Source organism: Doryrhamphus excisus, chromosome 7 (genome assembly GCF_030265055.1).
Source record: "Doryrhamphus excisus isolate RoL2022-K1 chromosome 7, RoL_Dexc_1.0, whole genome shotgun sequence".
Lineage (NCBI taxonomy): Eukaryota > Metazoa > Chordata > Actinopteri > Syngnathiformes > Syngnathidae > Doryrhamphus > Doryrhamphus excisus.
In genome coordinates, this window is record NC_080472.1 from 8,057,033 (window position 1) to 8,075,738 (window position 18,706).

The 18,706-nt window shown below is 42.9% G+C and overlaps 1 protein-coding gene across 1 annotated transcript; it reads right to left on the bottom strand.

Moving 5' to 3' along the window:
- Window positions 1–367: 367 nt before the first annotated feature.
- ammecr1 (AMMECR nuclear protein 1) lies at window positions 368–15,159 on the bottom strand. The gene is made up of 6 exons (XM_058078018.1): window positions 13,743–15,159; window positions 9,174–9,284; window positions 8,083–8,197; window positions 7,115–7,205; window positions 6,543–6,639; window positions 368–4,795 (listed from the first exon to the last, which is right to left on the bottom strand). The coding sequence occupies exons 1-6, from the start codon at window positions 14,222–14,224 to the stop codon at window positions 4,681–4,683; spliced, it is 1,011 nt and encodes a 336-aa protein (XP_057934001.1). The 5' UTR covers window positions 14,225–15,159; the 3' UTR covers window positions 368–4,680.
- Between the last annotated feature and the right edge of the window lie 3,547 nt (window positions 15,160–18,706).

The following is an 18,706-nucleotide window of genomic DNA, read 5'->3' on the forward strand; positions in this document are numbered from 1 at the left end:
GTACTTCTTGTCCTCCATTTTTGAGCAGTACCAGAGATTCCACACAGTTTTCTAACCTCTGTAATAAAAACATGGTCAACCGTGTGAAAGTCTAGCAGAACTATAAGTCCTCTCCAGCTGCCCGTTACATCCGACATGGCGGCGACGGTGGCGTACGCTTCAGCAGTCAATGTGGCTTGCTCTTGTGCAGCTTAAAGGAGAATGGGATGCTCTCGAATGAACCAAATCCTTTCAACAGCTCCACAAGTACACAGGAACCGATACGCTGAACACAAGAATTGCAATAATCCGTTCTGGGCGTCACTTAACGCCCTGTAACCACGGCGATTGCGTGAGTGGGTGACTGTGCTGAAAGAAAGCAACGCAGTTTGAGTTGATGTTTTTTTATTGAATAAATGATTTGAAAAGGTAATAACAATGTTTAAAACTACATTATCTTCACATCCATTGCTTACATACTCAAGATAACCCATCTATATATATATCTTTTTATATCTTTTCACCCCCACCCCAACTCATTTGCATTTTTTTTTTATTTTCTGTCTGTATTTTGTGTATATTTAACTTTTATTTTCCTGTTGGGGTCTTACATGTTGACAAAAATGTCAGTTTCAAGTCTTGTCACACTAACAGCAATTCAAGGAGTAGGAGAAAGGTTCTAGTTCTACAGGGGTGGGATTTTTGCTTTCCCAGTTCATGTTTTTCCATCAACATTTTCAAGTTACTAAAGCAGAGTCAAACAAGAGTCCAAAATGACAAGAAAATGAACGTTGGTATGAGGAGTTACACCAGGCAACCCTCCCAGCCCATCAGGCCACTGCAACTGAAAAAAAAAACCTCATTTTGTACAGCGACACCCGTCTCGGTGTCTCCAAAAATTCAGAACATATAAAACCACTAAAATAATTTTGAAACTAGAGTCTTTTGAATGTACAAAAACAGTCATTTTCTTTCATTTTTTTCCCATCTTTTGTAATAAAAAAGTCTCAAACAAGTTTATTGTAGTTCTTATTTCATTTGTCATGATCATTATTATTATTGATTATTTTTTTTTTTTTTTTCACTATGATCTATCAGTGCGATTGTACACCAGTGCAGCTACTGGGTCCAGAGTAAAGAAAAGAGGCCTTTTCGACTTTAATGGCATAAAAAATAAGAAAAAAACTTCCATCTTTTATACAAAGTATAACTGCTGGTCTTCTGGGAAAAAAAACCCAAAAAATTCTAAACCCATAAAGCTACGAGGCACACAATGGGAGTTTCATTTTTTTGTGAATTAGAGCAATAATAACAATAACAACAAACAAAATAAGTAACAAATTTGCAACCTTTTTAAACCATCCTTGATGCCATGAACGGCGTCAGATGAGATTTTTCATTGAAAAATTGGGTTGCTTCGATCGACCGACACACAAAAAATGAAGGTTTTTGTCGACGGCAGGGGTGTCTCCTTTTGATATTTTGGAAGGACAGGAAGCCAGGCCTAGAGAGCAGCATTTTTTGGACACGGCCGCTTAGCGTCTTCTTTGGTTCAGTCAAACGTGACGAGTTAACACGAGCTGCAGCATTCCCGCTCAACACGAGAAATGACCGCTGAACGCGAGGGAATGCTGAGGCTGAACTACCGGATCCTCCACTATTAAAAACGCTTTATCTGCTACAACAAACGACAAAACAAAACAAAAGTCCAATATCCCATGAGGTATCGCTGCTTACAAACGCGTCTATGCAAGACCTTCCGCTCGGGTTGAATATCGGGACTTTGCCGCTTCACGGGAGGTGAAACGATTCAGCAGCTAGAGGATAACGGATGCACAAAGAAAACGTAAAAACAACATCCGACCTGCCGGGAGAGGCAAACGAGCGCCGACACCGGGACAGACGAGGCCGTGAGCGTTGGGTAAAAAGGAGTAAAGGTGAACGTGTGACTTCTTGTCCTTTCAAACCTGCACGGGTGGAACACAAACAAAACACCTGTTGAACAGATCTGCATATATCGGAGAGTTTAAAAAGAGGTGAAGACATGTAAGATTCTCTCGTCGCGCGTCTCCAATTGTGACCGCTAAACAGTACATTCCGTAGCGTCCGCTGCCGGGACTCGCACGTCCATCAATGCGTCTTCATGACATGTGAAGGAATTATCAGTTTTCCCATAGGGAACTCACCCACAATGGATTTGATGAGAGCAGGGGGCTACATTTGTTTCTTCCTTCTGCGTTAAAAAATGTGCCGCGTTTCGCAGCAATTACACCAAAGAGAAAATCTTACATGTAACATCTTTTCTTTTTTTTTTTCTCTTTCCCCAAAGTATGATATGATCGATGAGTCCGCATGACCAGTCACGAGCCGTGACCACCCCAATATGAGGTCAGATAGCACCATATTTGTCATTTAAATCTCTTAAAGAGTGTCCAAGCCACAGATCAAGCATAACGTCTCTATCATGGAGAAAACCATAGGTCTCATACTCATACATACATGCAACTAGACACATTGCATGTGTACACAAACACATATATGTTCAAGAGCATGGTCGGTTTGGTTTTGCAGCAGATAATTTCTGGTTGTGCTGTGATTAAAATGAAGCGGGAGATTGATGCTCGACTGACGCGTTACACCCCCACCCTACCCCGGTTTGACGATGGGATGGGGATGGGGGGAAGCACAAACGAGGGGAAGGAAGAACGGGAACCGAGCATCATTCCCCCCTCCCCTGTTCTTGGTAAATCATTCATTTAAGGCAACACAACTTAAACATGAGGGTCATTTGGGGTTCGCTGTGGATGGAGTGCCAAAAGCCCTTGACGTGTTTTGTTTTTTTTTGCATAAAGAAAAAACTCAAAGAATCTGTCACTTTCTAAAGGCTGTTACCCAAAGAAAAGGGTGACGAGAACCTCTCAAAAAAAAAAATCCAGTCAACCAAACCCAAGCTGACAGAACAATGAGTGTACCAGTATGTGATACACGGTGGACGATGGTTCGCCATCATCCCAAAGGTGACATAATGAGTATACGCCGGGAGGTCACCGCCATCGAAAACGCCACGGCTAAAATGAGAATATGGCTTTAAGAAGTTTCCCTGCAAGTAACGCTCAGAGGAAATGGAAACGACAGTGCTCTGCATGTTGTTAAGAATGTTGGCCATCATCCACCATCCTTACGTGAAACATGAACACATCCCTCCCAGTCTTCCCTGTCATTCTCCAGAGAGAAAAACAGCATTCGAATCCTTATCCGCAAGTAAAACGAGATTTAATGTATAGAAAATGTGTTTTGTATAACATGTTTGGGTGTCTAGAATGGATTCATTGGATTGAAAATTTGCTTTGGTTAGAGTCCATTTTGGTTTCGGTCGGAGCTTCCGAACAGATTGACGACGGTAACCAAGGCACCACTTTGCTAATCATGGCAGACTTTGAATCACTAAACATCCAACATCTAAATGTAGGAAAAATGAGCATCCACAAACGGGCGCCACAGTGAACTAGTGGTTAGCATGTTGGCCGCACAGTCAGGGGATCGGGTTCGAATCTCCGTTGGGCGTGAAAAAGGGACATGACAGAAAAACAATTTAGAAGCACTGGCTTTGTGTATATGGTGAGGAGGACACTGCTCCCAGAGACTAATGAAGAAGTGTTAGCGCCAACATAACAACAACAACATCACTGTACCTTAGTTTATATACAGGTCAGTTGTACAAATATTGTTGGTGGTCTTTAGTCAAAATAGGTGTCCCATTACGTGCATTGTTAGCTCCCATGTGCTGTTTTTTTGTCTTTAAAACACAGAAAAGGGAGAGGCGGTCATGTTTCACATAAGGATTGTGGATGATGGCAATATTCCCGGAAAAAAGCAGTTTTCCTTTAAAAATCAAACCCAGTTGCCCCGTTTTTAAAGAGACACAATCAAATGACCAAATGTCGCTGGAAACACACAACAGAACGCACGCACGCACACATGGGCCAAGTCAAGCCAAGCAGAAAACGTTCTACAACGAAACACACAACACTCTAACGCAATCTTAAATCCAATTTCTATGAGCGTCAGTAATTCACACGCAAAAACAAAAAGCACACGGCTGTGACCTCAAATAATGAAGGAGGACATCACGATTCCATAATGGACAATTTTTGGAGTATACACATCCCAATACATACTACGCTACAAGCTAAAACAACCTTCAGTCCTTTTTTTTTTTTGAGAGGAATCAAGACTAGCGACGACACAGCCATTGAGAACCTGCTACATGGTATACATAAAGTCTGGGTAAAATATGTAGAGGGGAAAAAAAAAAGAAGAATCAGGGTTTTCAGCGTTCATCCACTGGAAGAGACTTCCTTGTATCCACAGAATCAAACACCTGATTCGGCTGCTGAGCGGACTTGATGGTAAAAGTTACAAGAAGACAAATGAAGGGGGATAAAAGATATACGTATGCTGCAAAAACCACAAAACAAAACAAAAACAAAAAAAAAGGTGGATTTTCTCACGATTCTCTCGATTTGATGCTTGGTAGCAGACCGTTGCCATGTCAACAACATCTCGGGAGACGGCTAGCATGGCAACGGAAACTATCATCATAAAATGGTACAGTAGTAGAAATAGCTAGACCAGGAGGGGGCGGGCTCTCCTGGGAAAAGGTCCGCGGAGAGGTCCAATGATTGGTCATGCGGCTCGCTGTCAGGAATAATGGTTGTAGGGTGGAAGAGGGTGCCCGATGCCATTCTGGTAGTGATGATGCTGGCGGTGGGCTATGTACTCCGCATAGCCCATTGTCATCTTCTCGCTACGGTACCTAAAACGGGGAGGAAGACAAGTCGTAAGGCCACGCCAGATGCTGGTTTGTCCAGTCATATGAGCAGACCAGCGTAAAAATAAATAAAATATTGGGCCACATCGGTATCTGTCGATCATGTCAGTGTGCATAAAAATAGCTAAATGAACTAAATTACCGTACAGGTCATTCAGAGCAGCATATTACACTATTACACATCTCTCCCAATGGCAACATGTGTACGTCTGCATTTATGTCCTACTTTCTCTTGCTATGACAACAATACTGTGTAGTGTGAAATTGGCTATAGGGGTGTTATTTCACGTCTGCAGGGCTCTAATGCTAAAAACTGTATTTAGATGGTCGTAAACAGGTTTTCGTTGCTCCAACTAAAAAAATATCTTTAAAATCCATCAATAAATATGGAATGCTACTTTCTCACAGTAGGGAAACCAATTCAAAAGATAAAAGAGGGATCGGTTTATACGGCATTCACAAGACTCATTCAAAGACATGATAATATGTAGTATTCTGGACTGGTCACTGGGTGTCGGTGATGTTACGTTGATGAGAACATACATGAAGTACTGCACAGAAAATGGAAGTAAAAAAAGTCTATTATGTATTGTGTTTCTCTTGCTATGACTACAATGCTGGGTAATACAGGTGTAAAGGTGACTATAGGGGTGTTATTTCATGGCTCTAACTGAAAATATTCAACTGATAAATAAGGAATGCTACTTCACTGAAATTCACATGTCAGGTCGTGTGTCTGGAACCAATTAGGCACAACATCTAAGTCGCTGGTTAGGTTTCTGGGGCATGACTGTATATTGGGGAAGCCTCGTCTGCATGGCACCACCGACTGAACGCCCTGCAGGACCGGAAACGTGGGCTAGGAAGGTCTGAGGAAACATTCATTAGCAGCTGTTGGAACAGTGAATGAATGGATTGTTCATCGTGGGCTCTGAGCCGCTTATTTTCTAGCGTTTCAGTTCAGACTTGAAAAAAAAAACATTGTGCTTTGTGTCATATTTCTACGTTACCACATTTTAGGAGTGTCACGGTCTCTGAGCATATGTATAAGAGACTGCTTTTATACTTCCAGAGGGGAAAAGGAACATAAAAAGGAGCCTGTTAAATTTGGGGTGAAAGCTCTACGATTGACTTTTCTCTTCTTAGAGAGCACCATGTGTACCAACTAGGCTTTATTGTTCTCGTCTCCAACTCATTCTTCCACTTTCACTCATCTCACTGTCCACTTTATCCCATTTATGGCTTGTTTTTCGCTGTCCATTTTAATCGGCATCTATCATTCATTCCAATCTTCTTACCCTGCATGTCTGACACTTTCCTCTGTGTCGCTCGCTTCTCTCTCTGCTCAGTCTCTGTATCTGTCTCTGCATTTAGTGGCAATGGTTCAGCGGGAACGGGTATCTCCTCTTTCCCCGTAACGTGCACTTGTCTGGCTGTCTACTTTATCCCCCATCTATCGCTCACTTTTTGCTGTTAATATCTTCATCACTGACTTCACTTCCCTCTTCTTTCATCCGTCGCATTTAAAGTATCCATGTTTTGGTGTGGATTTTTGGGGTTGTGACGTGTTTTCAGGCCAAAGTGTAAGGGTTTGCTGGAATGTTGCTAGTTGCGTTAGTGTGCCGTGAGTGAATTGTCAAAGCCATACCAACTTTGACCACAGCTGGAAAAAATGCTACACTTATCATGTTCGACAAGTAGATGTATGTACAGCATGGGCGTGCAAGCTTACCTGGTTAACTTAATGGTCTTCCTGAAATCATTTGTGATGGGAGCTTTGTAACCTCCCTTTCGTAGTAAGGAATCTATGGTTTGAATGTGGTCCCAACCTACAGAAAAAAGATGGCAGTTTATTAAGGGTGTCACAGGACTGGGTCTACAGGAAAGAGATGGGATTTAACATTACTTTTCTGCTCTGTTGTATGACTGACAAAAGGTGCTCACGCCGTACATGCCGTTGTTCTATGCAACAAAGGCACTAAGGTGCTGAAGCACAGAGTGAACCCTCTTCCTGTCTATCACGTTTTAATCTTGAAAGATCTTGTGACTGCTGACCCATAATTCATTTCTATGCAGAAGTCCATCCAGGTAGTTCATTGAGAGCACATGTTGGGTGCTTTCAAATTGCTAATGGTGGTTAAACAGCAACCATAGTCAAGGCAAATCAATAGCGGGAAGTCTGTCTAAAGTCGAGAACAGACGATGGAACAGAAGAGAGGTTTCCCTGTTGCACCACTTCCCTCCCAGGAACACAGCCTACTGTACATCTGCTCTTATGACAAAAGAACACAAACGTGTCCTTACCTTGCTCCTTTGCGACCTCTGGCAGGTAGGTGGCGGTGCGCTTTGATCCTTTCTCATTGAAAAACTCTATCCTAATACCGTGAACACCCACCTATAAAAGATAAGACGGAGAACATTTTATTTTCATTAAAACGGGCCCTATACTGCTCATTTCAGAGGCTTTTCAAATGATTCCTGTGGGGCACTAGACTAATCTCACCTTGGATACAGGGCAGGGGTAAATGATAATTGGGCCCATATAAGGGAATTATGATGCCATACTGAGAAATCTGTTCACATTAAAAATATCTCAGATAACCAATCTTTTTTTTTTTAATGAGGAGCGATTACCTGTACCGTGTGGGGGTGTCGGCCTGTCATAACTTGCCCTGAGCTCATTGTAAACAAACGTTCACCGTTTCCAAAAAACTCTGAAGATTGGGGAGGGAGGGGCGACGTTGAACACACCAAAAAACCTTATCAGCCGCCGGAAACGCCACATCGCTAGTACGCTTGGGGCAAGAGGTTTTGCCAGAGACCTCCGTGGCGACACGGCGACTGCTCGGAGCGTGTGCCCGAATACAGTGCACCTTGCCGGGCCACACCAGGTGGCTCCTCCAATCCTATACTCCGGTTCTCCTGACCTCCATAGCGACACACCGGCTGCTGGGAGAATGTGTCCGAATATAGTGCACTTTCCTGGGCCACAGCAGGGGGGCACCCTCCCTTCTATACTCTGGTTCCCCTGATAGCAGTGACGTGGTGGTAATGTCATGATAGTTCATTAGGACAAATCAACAGGTACAGTTGGTCATATCCAAATTTGTTCCAGTGCGAGGTGTGCACAAACTACAGTTCATTCATTTTCTACCGCTGCATCTGCAATACAGGGTAAGGAAAAGCTAAGATAGGTATCCTTGATAGTAAACAAAGGAAGGGCGGGGAGTTGTTGAAATGAGGACTACACATTCTCAGTCTGTGGCACTCACCTCCCAGTCAAGGTAATCACCCACATCTTCAAAGTTGGTGAGAAGAGACACTGAGCAGAAGAGGCGAGGCAGCTCATCCCTTGTCATGGGGGGAAAGCGGCTGTCTTTAAGGGCACTGGAAGCAAATGACAAAGAAAAACACCATATTATATATACACACACACACACACACATCACCATTTGTCATTAGTGTATGTGTTTTTGACCAATCAGCTGTCTGACCTTGGTCAGGAACTGCAAGTACAAAGAGTCAAGCAAATAAAAATGTACCTGCATACGCCATTTTGTTAAGTAACACGCTTTTCTTGTCACATGACACCCGATTCAAATCAGACAGTGCGTGTTTGTGTACATCTGTCATGTGTTGATAAGGGCCGTAGCGACTAGTTAAACACAATGTAAACAACGACAACGCATATATCACAGAAGACTTTTTCCCCACTGAGGGTCAGATGTTGAATTTTTTTTTTTTTTTAGATTATTAAGTTAACTTAGCTTTGTGATACAGGGGAAGAAGCCTATTAGCATGAACGTTGGTCTTTTTTTGTATCATATTGTAACCTCTTCCCCTTTCTATTAAAAAGTTTTGAGCTTTTATATTTTCAACTATGCTACTGAAATGACATTATTTTTACTCACAATATTATGAGTTTATTCCTGTGAAATTGTGACTTTTTTCTCCTGATATTTGGACATTATTCCTGTAAAATTACAGCTTTTTTCACACCTTTTTTCTTGTAAATTTTCCATTCTGATTTTTTTAATCTTACTTTTATCAACTGTTTTTGTTTTGTTTGCTTCCCATAATATTACAACCTTTTTCTCTTAATATTTTGACGTTATTCCTATAAAATTACTGCCTGATTTTATCGTTTTTGTTCTTTTTTTGCCACACTTTGATCAATGCAAAATACATGACAAATGGTGGAAAATGGTGGCACACTTTTACGGAATTGCATGAAGCGCTGCATGCTGTGTTAAATAAAAGCAGCGTCAGAGAATGGCCACCAAGTTGCTGACAATGAAAACAATCTGCATGTGATGAATAGCAAAAGGACGGAGCAGCAGCAGCTTTACGTGCCGTTACTCACCTGGTAAGGGTGTACTCCCTGAGTCCTGAGTGCAGATTCATGGCAGAAAATGTACCTATACAACCCCTCAACCGCTTGTCTCTGCCGATTTTCCATGTGACAAACAGCGGGCTGAAAAACAAAAGAGCGCTATTTCAGGGGGATTTTACACCTTTTTGGATTGTGGCACAGATCAGTGGCCTGGACACAAGCCTGGTGAAAACAAGGTGATCATACAAAAATAGACACAGATAAACAACAAGGTCTGAGCTGAGTAGTAATAATCCAACAAAACGCAGAGGATGGGGCTAAACATGCTGGGAGAGAGTGAATGTTGATGGCAGAAAATGATAAAAACACAAGCACCAACAACATTGGAACATCCAAGCATGTGTATCTGCGTGGTGGCCGGCCACAGATACATTTGGACTGCCATAAATAAATTAAGCCTCACTCACAAACATGTTCTAATGGGACCGTCTGTGTAGCTTGTCGTTACAACTCTATACAGTTGATGTATGCTTCTAAATGACGCACTAAATGAACCCAACACCCATTCTGTTGTTAAATAAGGTTTATGACACAAATTTTTTACGCCACAAACCAAAAAGAGCGGTTCTGTCGCGTTACGGGGCTGGAGCAGGTGGGTTCCGTGGCCAGAGAGCGGTGATGTGTACGGGCGTGTTCATGGGTGAAAATGTACGCCTGTTCGCATGTGATAATATGTTGCTTTTTTCGTCATGTTTTAAAGTCCCTATTGCTCACAGTGGTGGGGTTGGGGACCCCTGCTATACAGAATGTACATAGATGGCAACCATTTGGTCCCGGATTCCAGACAATTTTAAGACTTTTTTTAAGGCCCTGAAAGCCGGAAGTTGTATTTAAGACATTTTAAGGACCAGCAGGGACCCTGTAAATGGCACACCCAATTTAAATTTGCACTGTAGGATTTACTGGCACTTGGAAATTAGAATTACCAGAGGCTCTTGTGTGTCATACTTGGCTGCAGATGCAATTTTCCATAAAATGAGGCAATGGCCAAATCAAAGTACATCACCCCTCCTCAAGTTGAAGTCAGCATACTTTTTACCGTCTGCTCCCACAGATTGCTTCACTCCCAATTAAAAGACATCAACTCCCCGTTCAGACACTGCTATCCTGAGAAGTGCGGAAACAGCGTTTCACCACTTGCCTATCTGCGACCTGATGTCAAAGTACAATGACTTTGTATTTGGTTGTAGGAAATTGCACAAGCAAACGATAATAAATAGCTGTTGACATTCGGCAAATTACCTTTGCCGCCGAGCGGTGGTCGTTGAAGCAAAATTCCTTGATTGATAACAGCTCAGGAATGCACGATGACTTACAAGGCTTCCTATTCGCCCTAAAACACACACGCCAACGGTTGCCAAGTACAGCAACTGCAAATACCAACATCTACGGAAAAATGTACCAAAATGATTGCGTCTTTGGTTGTTAACGCGTGGACACAAATGTTAAATCAGTTGTCCCTCGCCACTTTGACTTTTGCAGATTCACCCTACTGCGGTTTTTCCAAATACTGTAAATACTTTGGACTGTTATTAGCCAAAATATGCAAACTTAAGCTAATTGTTTGCATTCCTGGTCTAAATTGAGCATTTTTAGGCATAGAATTGGCTGAATGAACTAAAATACAAACACAAGGCATTCAGGAGACATACAGTGCACGCTCGTGTTCAAAGACAACGGCCGGGTACGCATGTCTGTGTTGCCAGGTCGGCTTAGCGACTTTGGACTTTGTTTATTTGTCACGGTTTTGGCCTTGTTTTTAGAGAAGTAGCTTGTTTCCCTGATGAGACCTGCCAATACTAACGTGTATATAACAGAGCATCATCTTACAACAAGTTGCAGTGTTTTCACAATAGTGGCAGTGTGTGATTATAATGTAAAGTACATACAAATGAAACAAACCATAAGCTAGGGCAGTGCTAGTCAATTATTTTCTGGCACGCACCCACTGGGGCACAGAAATGTTTCTGCCGATTAACCGTATATCAATTTGAAATTTTTGCACCACTTCTTGGTGGTGTTGACAACTAGCTAGCGGCTTTCTGTCATGTCACAAAGAGAAAAAGTGAAATGACGTTATGCCTGGCATGCATGGATGGGGTTATGTTATGCGAGCACTGGTTTGATGTACCACATTTGCATCCTATTTCATAGTTCACGGTAGATTGACTGGACTAGAATGGCAGCCAATGGACAGCATGCAGACCATAAAGGGTGGTGTCTTATTTTTAAAAATTTATATTGTTTATTCTTTCATTCAACTGAAGGAAATCCACTGGAGCAACAGACAACTTTAATCCCTGAAGTTTACAGATAAAACCAACAGCAGCCAAGTAGAATTCCCAGTAGAGGATCTATGGAAAAAATACCAGGGTAGTTTCTGGGAAAAGAAATCGCTGCTCGTCCATCATGTTATGATAATGAAGACACATAAACGTATCCATGTGAGTGTATCACTTGACTGGTAACAGACGGCATTCACATTGGCAGCATGGAATTCAACCATTCCAGCCCAAACATTGTCATGCAATGACGCACTTAACATGATTACACAGAGGACATGATGTTCCATTTGAAGGTTGCTTAGGACTCGGAGGGCAAATCATTTCAACTATAGCGCAGCAACCGACACATGGCTGCTTTTGTTCTGCCGGGAGTCTTTCATTTGCAGGGAGTTGCCAGATTTTCCTGTTATGAAAAGGTAAAATGAGTCACGATTGCAAGGTTGTGAGAAGTATTTTCGCAAGGAATGTGGAAAAATATTTGGTGGCAGCTCCCATTGTTTGTTTAGATCATTTTATGGCGGCGTGTGGTCTAAAGCGGTGGTTCTCAGCCGGTTTGGCTGCAGGAGCCACCTTTGAAGCGCTGTTCCAACTAAACACACTAAAACAAAGCATGTCAATGATAACTTAAAGGAAATGCATCAAAACAAATGTGCTAGCTCAATGCTTATTTAATATAGTGCTGAGCATCAGCGACCTTAGGTTGCAATTTCCAACGCTGCCAAATATGACAAACAACAGAGATGTACATTTCGCTTAAAGTGCTAATATATCACAAGCAGGCAAACACTTTCTAAGGGGCAACAAGAGATAGCACTGACACATTCAGCATCTTAAGGGCGGTTAAGCAGACGTTCTTGGTCGTCTTTTATGACCGCACTACAGAGCTTTGTCGACACTACACTGCAAAAAAATATCACGAAGACCTGTGACCCACAAGTTGAGAAACACTGGTCTGGGGCTGACATGGTCAGTACAAAAACATCAATAAGACTCATCTTCGAATGAGTGATTATCACCATATTGATTATTATACACACATACGTACATATAAATACACAAACACACCCATACACTACTTGTCTATGACATCGAGCTGTTTATATGACAAACAAAACAAAGGGGCAGGGGATCAACAACATGACCATGGAAAGCCACTAATTTGACATTTGTGTTCCTATGTTCCTGTTCCTGCATTTCTGGTCGGCTGCGTGCTTGAAAGCAGATGCAAATAATCTTCAACATATCAGATTACAATCTTTGTATGAGGTGGGGTCAAACTGCTGATGGACCAAAAATGTACAAAGCCCGTGGTTAGCCTAAAGGCCCCATGATGATTTAGTCCTGTGCACCAAACGTTTAATAAAGCATATATGCCCAAGTGGGGTTCAATGGGGGGGAAAACTAGCATTTGCACAAGTAATCATTCTGAAATGGAACTAGCTGGATAAGAACCATCTTTGTTGGCCGGTGCTAACGTTATTAGCTTGAAAAAACAGCTGTATTATTCCTCAGTCGTACATGAGACGTTTAACACATTGACTGTTTGTTTTAATACACCGAATGTTAAAGGTCACCAGTCGGTTAATGGTCACAGTGTCATCTATGCTTCTTTTATCAGGTTAATGTGAGCACCGAGCTAGCCAAGCTTTGACTGTAGCAATATGGAGTTCATTGAGTGCAGATCTAACTGGATTAATGAGCACGAAAGCTAGCAGCATTTGTTCAACAATTTATTACATGAGTGTAAATTGTGTGTGTTCGTTTTGAAAGGTTGTTTGTGTAAACGTGAATAATTTGTAATATTGCTTGTTCCACCCTTTTTGTGGAGGCACGCTAGCAGCTAGTAGCAGGCACGGCTTAGCTAACGTTAGCTACCGATCTGCCGAGATAAAATGGTAATATTGCACATTCCTCGCGAAAGGTGAAAATAATCCAACTAAGAGACAAAAGGTGCCCTTAAACTTGGGGGCCTTTGTGTACACGTCAATGTATTTCATATGACGGTTACTTTAATGTACTGTGAGGCCAGTGCGGTCAGTACGGTTATCAGTGACAAGGCCCCGAATTCCAACTAGCCAAATTAAGTCACAATGGAGAGATTTTCACATTAAAATGGTTAGACAAAAAATACTGAATTGTGACAGTTTGTGATCTCAGCTCGAGCGTGGCAAAGCTGTGAATTCTGTCGTTAGAGACATTCCTTCATCTTTGAACATGCAGCACAAATACAAGAAGACAATAAGTTCTTACTTACTAGGGATCATTTGTAAACCTGGGTGTTCTCGGAGGTTGGTATCCGTATAGATGGCAATAAAGCACGTCAAAGCAGAAGCAGCACATCTCCGCTGATACAACCATTTTTCTGCCTCCACTTCCCGATCCAGGTCCTGGGCTGAGATTCGGGGAGAGACCGGATGAAGTGTAGCCGGCCGGGGCTGGAGACAGAGTGCTCGGTCCGCTGCTGCCACCACTATTACTACCACCACCGCCGCTAACGTTACCCCCGGGTCCCCCCAGGCCGTTTGCCCTGCTCACGTTGGCCGCTCCAGCAACCGTTGCGGAGGAGCCAATCCCCAACTCCGATCCACAATGTCCGGTTCCTGTCACCCCGCTTCCCGCCCCCACCCCGCCGGGACCCCCCGACCCGGGCGATCCCGACAGCTTCTGCTTCTTCACCCCGCAGCACCCGGCCGCCATCTTGGAACAATCTGCACCTACACACCGCTTCCGACCCATAACCGTCACCGCGGGAAGGGTGGGGTGGGGGGAACGCCGACCACACGTAGAAATCCCACTGCGTTGACACGTATGGCGGACAATACTCCACTTTCACTATTGTTTTTTCTCTCCCCGGAACGTCGACGTGGGCGATGTGGAAAGAAGACTGCAGAGTCACGCTAGCGTTGCTTTAATAAGCGTGACTTCACTAAGCGAGAGCCATAGCTGACACCACCATTTTTATGCTCTTCCTGGGCTAACACGACACCCTCCGAGGCTGTCAATCAAGTCAGTTGCCGACAAACATATAAGTTAATGGGGTGTGCGGCCCAACCAGGCCGCGGTTGACAGGAACCGGGCTGTCCAGATGTGAAGCTGTCACCCCGCAGCACACCTCTTCAACTGGAAGCCTCAAGTACGCCGGACCCATAAAGTGTCATGGACGCTCATTCCCATTCCACCAGCTTGTTTTAGTACAACTTGTAATTACACAACACTTTGCTGTGATTCCAGACGGCGGGACCACGCAGGCTTAAAATGGTATCTGTCAATGCGGGGCAGCCGTGGCACAATGGACCGCGTCGGCGCACAGCGAGACATTTCAGGAACATTTAGCCCACAGTTTGCACCTGCATCACGGTCTCTGCTCTTAGACCTGACTCGGTAGAACCACAATAACAACACACACAAGACACACACACACCCGCGTCAAACGCCGAGCGGAAAGTTTGCGGTAAAGCTTTGTTGAGAGGCAGCCATCCGTAGGAGTGAGTGCATAACGAAGCGCGTTCTCGTCCGTGAGCCGTGAGAAATCTTCCGCCCCGCACACCCGTCTCTCAGCTGCTACCGTTCGGGTAGGAGAGCACTGTGCTCGGTCTGTGTGTCGTCGCCACGTCGGAACCGGATTCAGGAAAATATGGTGCGGCTCATCGCTACGTATAATGCGCAAAGTTTTTGGGGGTGGTGGGGGGGATTTGCAAACAGCTAACTCGCGCGTACTCATGACGTTCGCGCATGGGGGGGGTCGAATAGATCCAAACATCGATAGTATCGATACCGAGTATAGTATCTGTATCGAATCTAGAGTCAGCGCCAATACTGTAATAGTTTTACTTTTCTTTAGGCAGTATGCACTGTTGGTTGTATTCTGCTCAAACAATATGTTGTAAGGTATTGATGTCATTATTTTGGTAATATTTTCAAATTATGACAATATATAAATGTATATTGTCAAATCTTCATCCTGTGTTTTATTCAGATTTTAAACGACCAACAAATTGAAAGAAAAATAACAAAATCATTCAGTTATCTGACTTTGGCAGCAGTGTGCAAAGAAATAAAGTGCTGTATGTGTAATACAGGGGTGTCCAAAGTGTGGCCCAGGGCCATATGTTGCCTGTGGCTGTTTTTAATGGGCCCGTGGCACATTCTATACATATAACTTACAAGAAAACTAAAAAAACAGCAAAAATGTTAAAATCAGCACTAATTTCAAACGAATAAAGTCAAAATATATGTACACTGTACGTATTATTATGAGTAAAAATAACATTTTAGCAGCATAAAGTTGAACCATTACACATTTTAATGTCATAATATTATGAGAAACAGTACAACAAAGTCATAATTAAGTAGAATATTATTTGGAAATATTTTTTAAAGCAGCTATATATATAAAAAAAACAGTTGCAATTTTACCAGAGTAAAGTCAAAATATGAAGAGAAGTCTAGTCTATTAAAAGTCTAAACTTTACAGAAATATTATATAATGGGAATCAGGTCAAAAACTGAAACATTTAAAAACAAAACACTGATACCTTCTGATCCTAACTATACATTTTTTTACTTTACAACAATGAGATGTTATTTGTTTTTAATTATATATGACTTCTTAGCGGCTGCACGGCGGTCTAGTGGTTAGCGCACAGACCTCACAGCTAGGTACTCCGGTTTCCTCCCACATTCCAAAAACATGCTAGGTTAATTGGCGGCTCCAAATTGTCCATAGGTATGAATGTGAGTGTGAATGGTTGTTTGTCGATATGTGCCCTGTGATTGGCTGGCCACCAGTCCAGGGTGTACCCCGCCTCTCGCCCAAAGACAGCTGGGATAGGCTCCAGCACCCCCGCGACCCTCGTGAGGACAAGCGGTAGAAAATGAATGAATGAATAACTTCTTAGCTGTTGCTTTCTGAAATATCAAAGCGGCAGAGTTGCATCCTTTCATCAAAGGTTTGGACACCCCTGGTGTAATACATTGTGATAGTCCATGTGCTCTGTATTGTAAAGCAACTGATTCACTGTCAATGCCTTTTTTATTGAGTGCGACTGCAAAATAACCCACCACGAGGCCAAAGAAAGTTGCAAATGCCGCCAAGTTAACGAAGAAGGTAAGAAACTCTATTGAATCCAATAATTTCCGCCATATTAAACAATGTGTTTTTTACCTTCAAAAATGCATCCAATCAATCACAGAGTTGTGTCATCTCCTTCCATGACGATTAAGGGGCCCGCTGCCCCCGACACATTTTCAGTGTGTGACCTCTACAGTTCATTACCATGTTCAACGCATCATATAAGGCACATCCCTGAAGAATCACTAATGCGTATGCGCTGCCATCACTCACATCATCGGTTGTTAGGCGGAGCGCCAAATATCTGTCACAGAAGAACAGCCAGACATCTTTGTTAGAGTCAACCAAGTTCCCAGCACAAGGTCACAACGGTGCAGTGGAATGAGACTATAGCATATGGTGATTAGGAAGGACAAATGTAAAGTAAAATAAATAAAAGCGGTCTGTGACGACTGTTTCTGTGCAGAGACTTTGTCATCAATTTAACTGGACTCAGCTGTTTTCCCCTCTGGCTGCCAGTGTAATGACCTTTTTCTTCCAGGCAGAACAGAGAGCGTCACTGCCCATTTTTCACGCTAGGCTGAAAAGCCATTTCATCAAGAAGGATGATTTGTCACCCACTTACTTTCTACCATATCTTTCTCCTCTGTTTGCGCTTATATATATCCCAGGCAATATTTCTTTTCTTAGCACATCTATCTTAAGGGGCGTAAATGTCACCTGGATAGACTATCACGGCCTCCATCCGGGGTATTATTCCTCACCCGGGTTTTATGATTATTCTCCTATTGTCCTAAAATGTACATATAACTATGAATTGGTTAATCCTGAAAATATGTTTTCTTGCGGTGTCCAGGACGCTTTTTGATTCATGAGCGTCGATGCTATGAGCACTGTGGTCTACAGGGGGCACCATAAATGTACTTTATATATAATGTACCTTATAAATATCATTACATTGGAACTTTGGTTAGTGTCTTTTGTTGAAAACCTCTGCGCCAAAATTTTACCTAGGTTTACATTCCACTGTATTTGAGAATAGTACCAAGAACTGCCTGCTAGAAGAACAAGTGCTATGGCCTCCAGGGGGTTCTTTTTTGGGGGGGGGGAATGTACCTTTAATATAATTACATCGAAACCTTGGTTAGCGTATGCACCCGGTTGGCGTGTTTTGTTGAAAACCTCTGCGCCAAAATTTGACCTTGGTTTACATTCTACTGTATTTGGAAATAGTACCAAGAGCTGCCTGCTAACTTTATTTTCATCATCGTGCTCTTCCATTTCCACATCTCCTCACCGCTCATCGCCTTGCCCTCCCAACTACAAAGATAGCCTCAGTATTAAATGGATTAATCCCGAAAACACGTTTTCTTGTGGTCTTTGGGATGCTTATTGTTTCATGAGCGCTGGTGCTATGAGTGGTCTGACCTCCATGGGGTTCTTTTTTTGGGGGGGAAATGTACCTTTAATATAATTACATCGAAACCTTGGTTAGCGTATGCACCCGGTTGGCGTGTTTTGTTGAAAACCTCTGCGCCAAAGTTTGACCTTGGTTTACATTCCACTGTATTTGAGAATAATACCAAGAGCTGTCTGCTAACTTTATTTTCATTATCGTGCTCTTCCATTTCCACATCTCCTCACCGCTCATTGCCTTGCCCTCCCAACTACAACGATAGCCTCAGTATTAAATGGATTAATCCTGAAAACATATTTTCTTGTGGTGTTCGTGATGCTTATTGATTCATGAGCCGGTGCTATGAGTGCTCTGGCCTCCATAGGGTTCTTTTTTGGGGGAAAAAATGTACCTTTAATATAATTGCATCGAAACCTTGGTTAGCGTACGCACCCGGTCAGCGTGTTTTGTTGAAAAAATGCACTAAAAGTTTACCTCAGTTCACATTCCATTCCACTCAGAGCTGCCTGCTACCTTTAGTCTCAAACTCCAGGAGGAGGGATATTGGGTAAATGTTCCCCCAAAATCTTCGTGATTTTAGTACAAGGAAATGTAAATTTCCACATTCACTGGACCGACAACTCTCACACACGCTTCCGTTTTCATGTCTTCTCACCGCTCCTCACCTTACCCTCCCAACTACAATGGGAGCCTATCAACTGATGCTAAACTAGCCCAAACACAATGACAA

What these genes read in the sequence shown, in the direction of transcription:
- ammecr1 (XM_058078018.1), bottom strand. Translation starts at nt 14,224, where the DNA reads ATGGGTCGGAAGCGGTGTGTAGGTGCAGATTGTTCCAAGATGGCGGCC. An exon ending in AGGTTTACAAATGATCCCTA is followed by an intron (nt 9,285 to 13,742) that starts GTAAGTAAGAAC and finishes TTTGTTTTTCAG; the next exon opens with CCCGCTGTTTGTCACATGGA. An exon ending in AGGGAGTACACCCTTACCAG is followed by an intron (nt 8,198 to 9,173) that starts GTGAGTAACGGC and finishes ATTTGCTTCCAG; the next exon opens with TGCCCTTAAAGACAGCCGCT.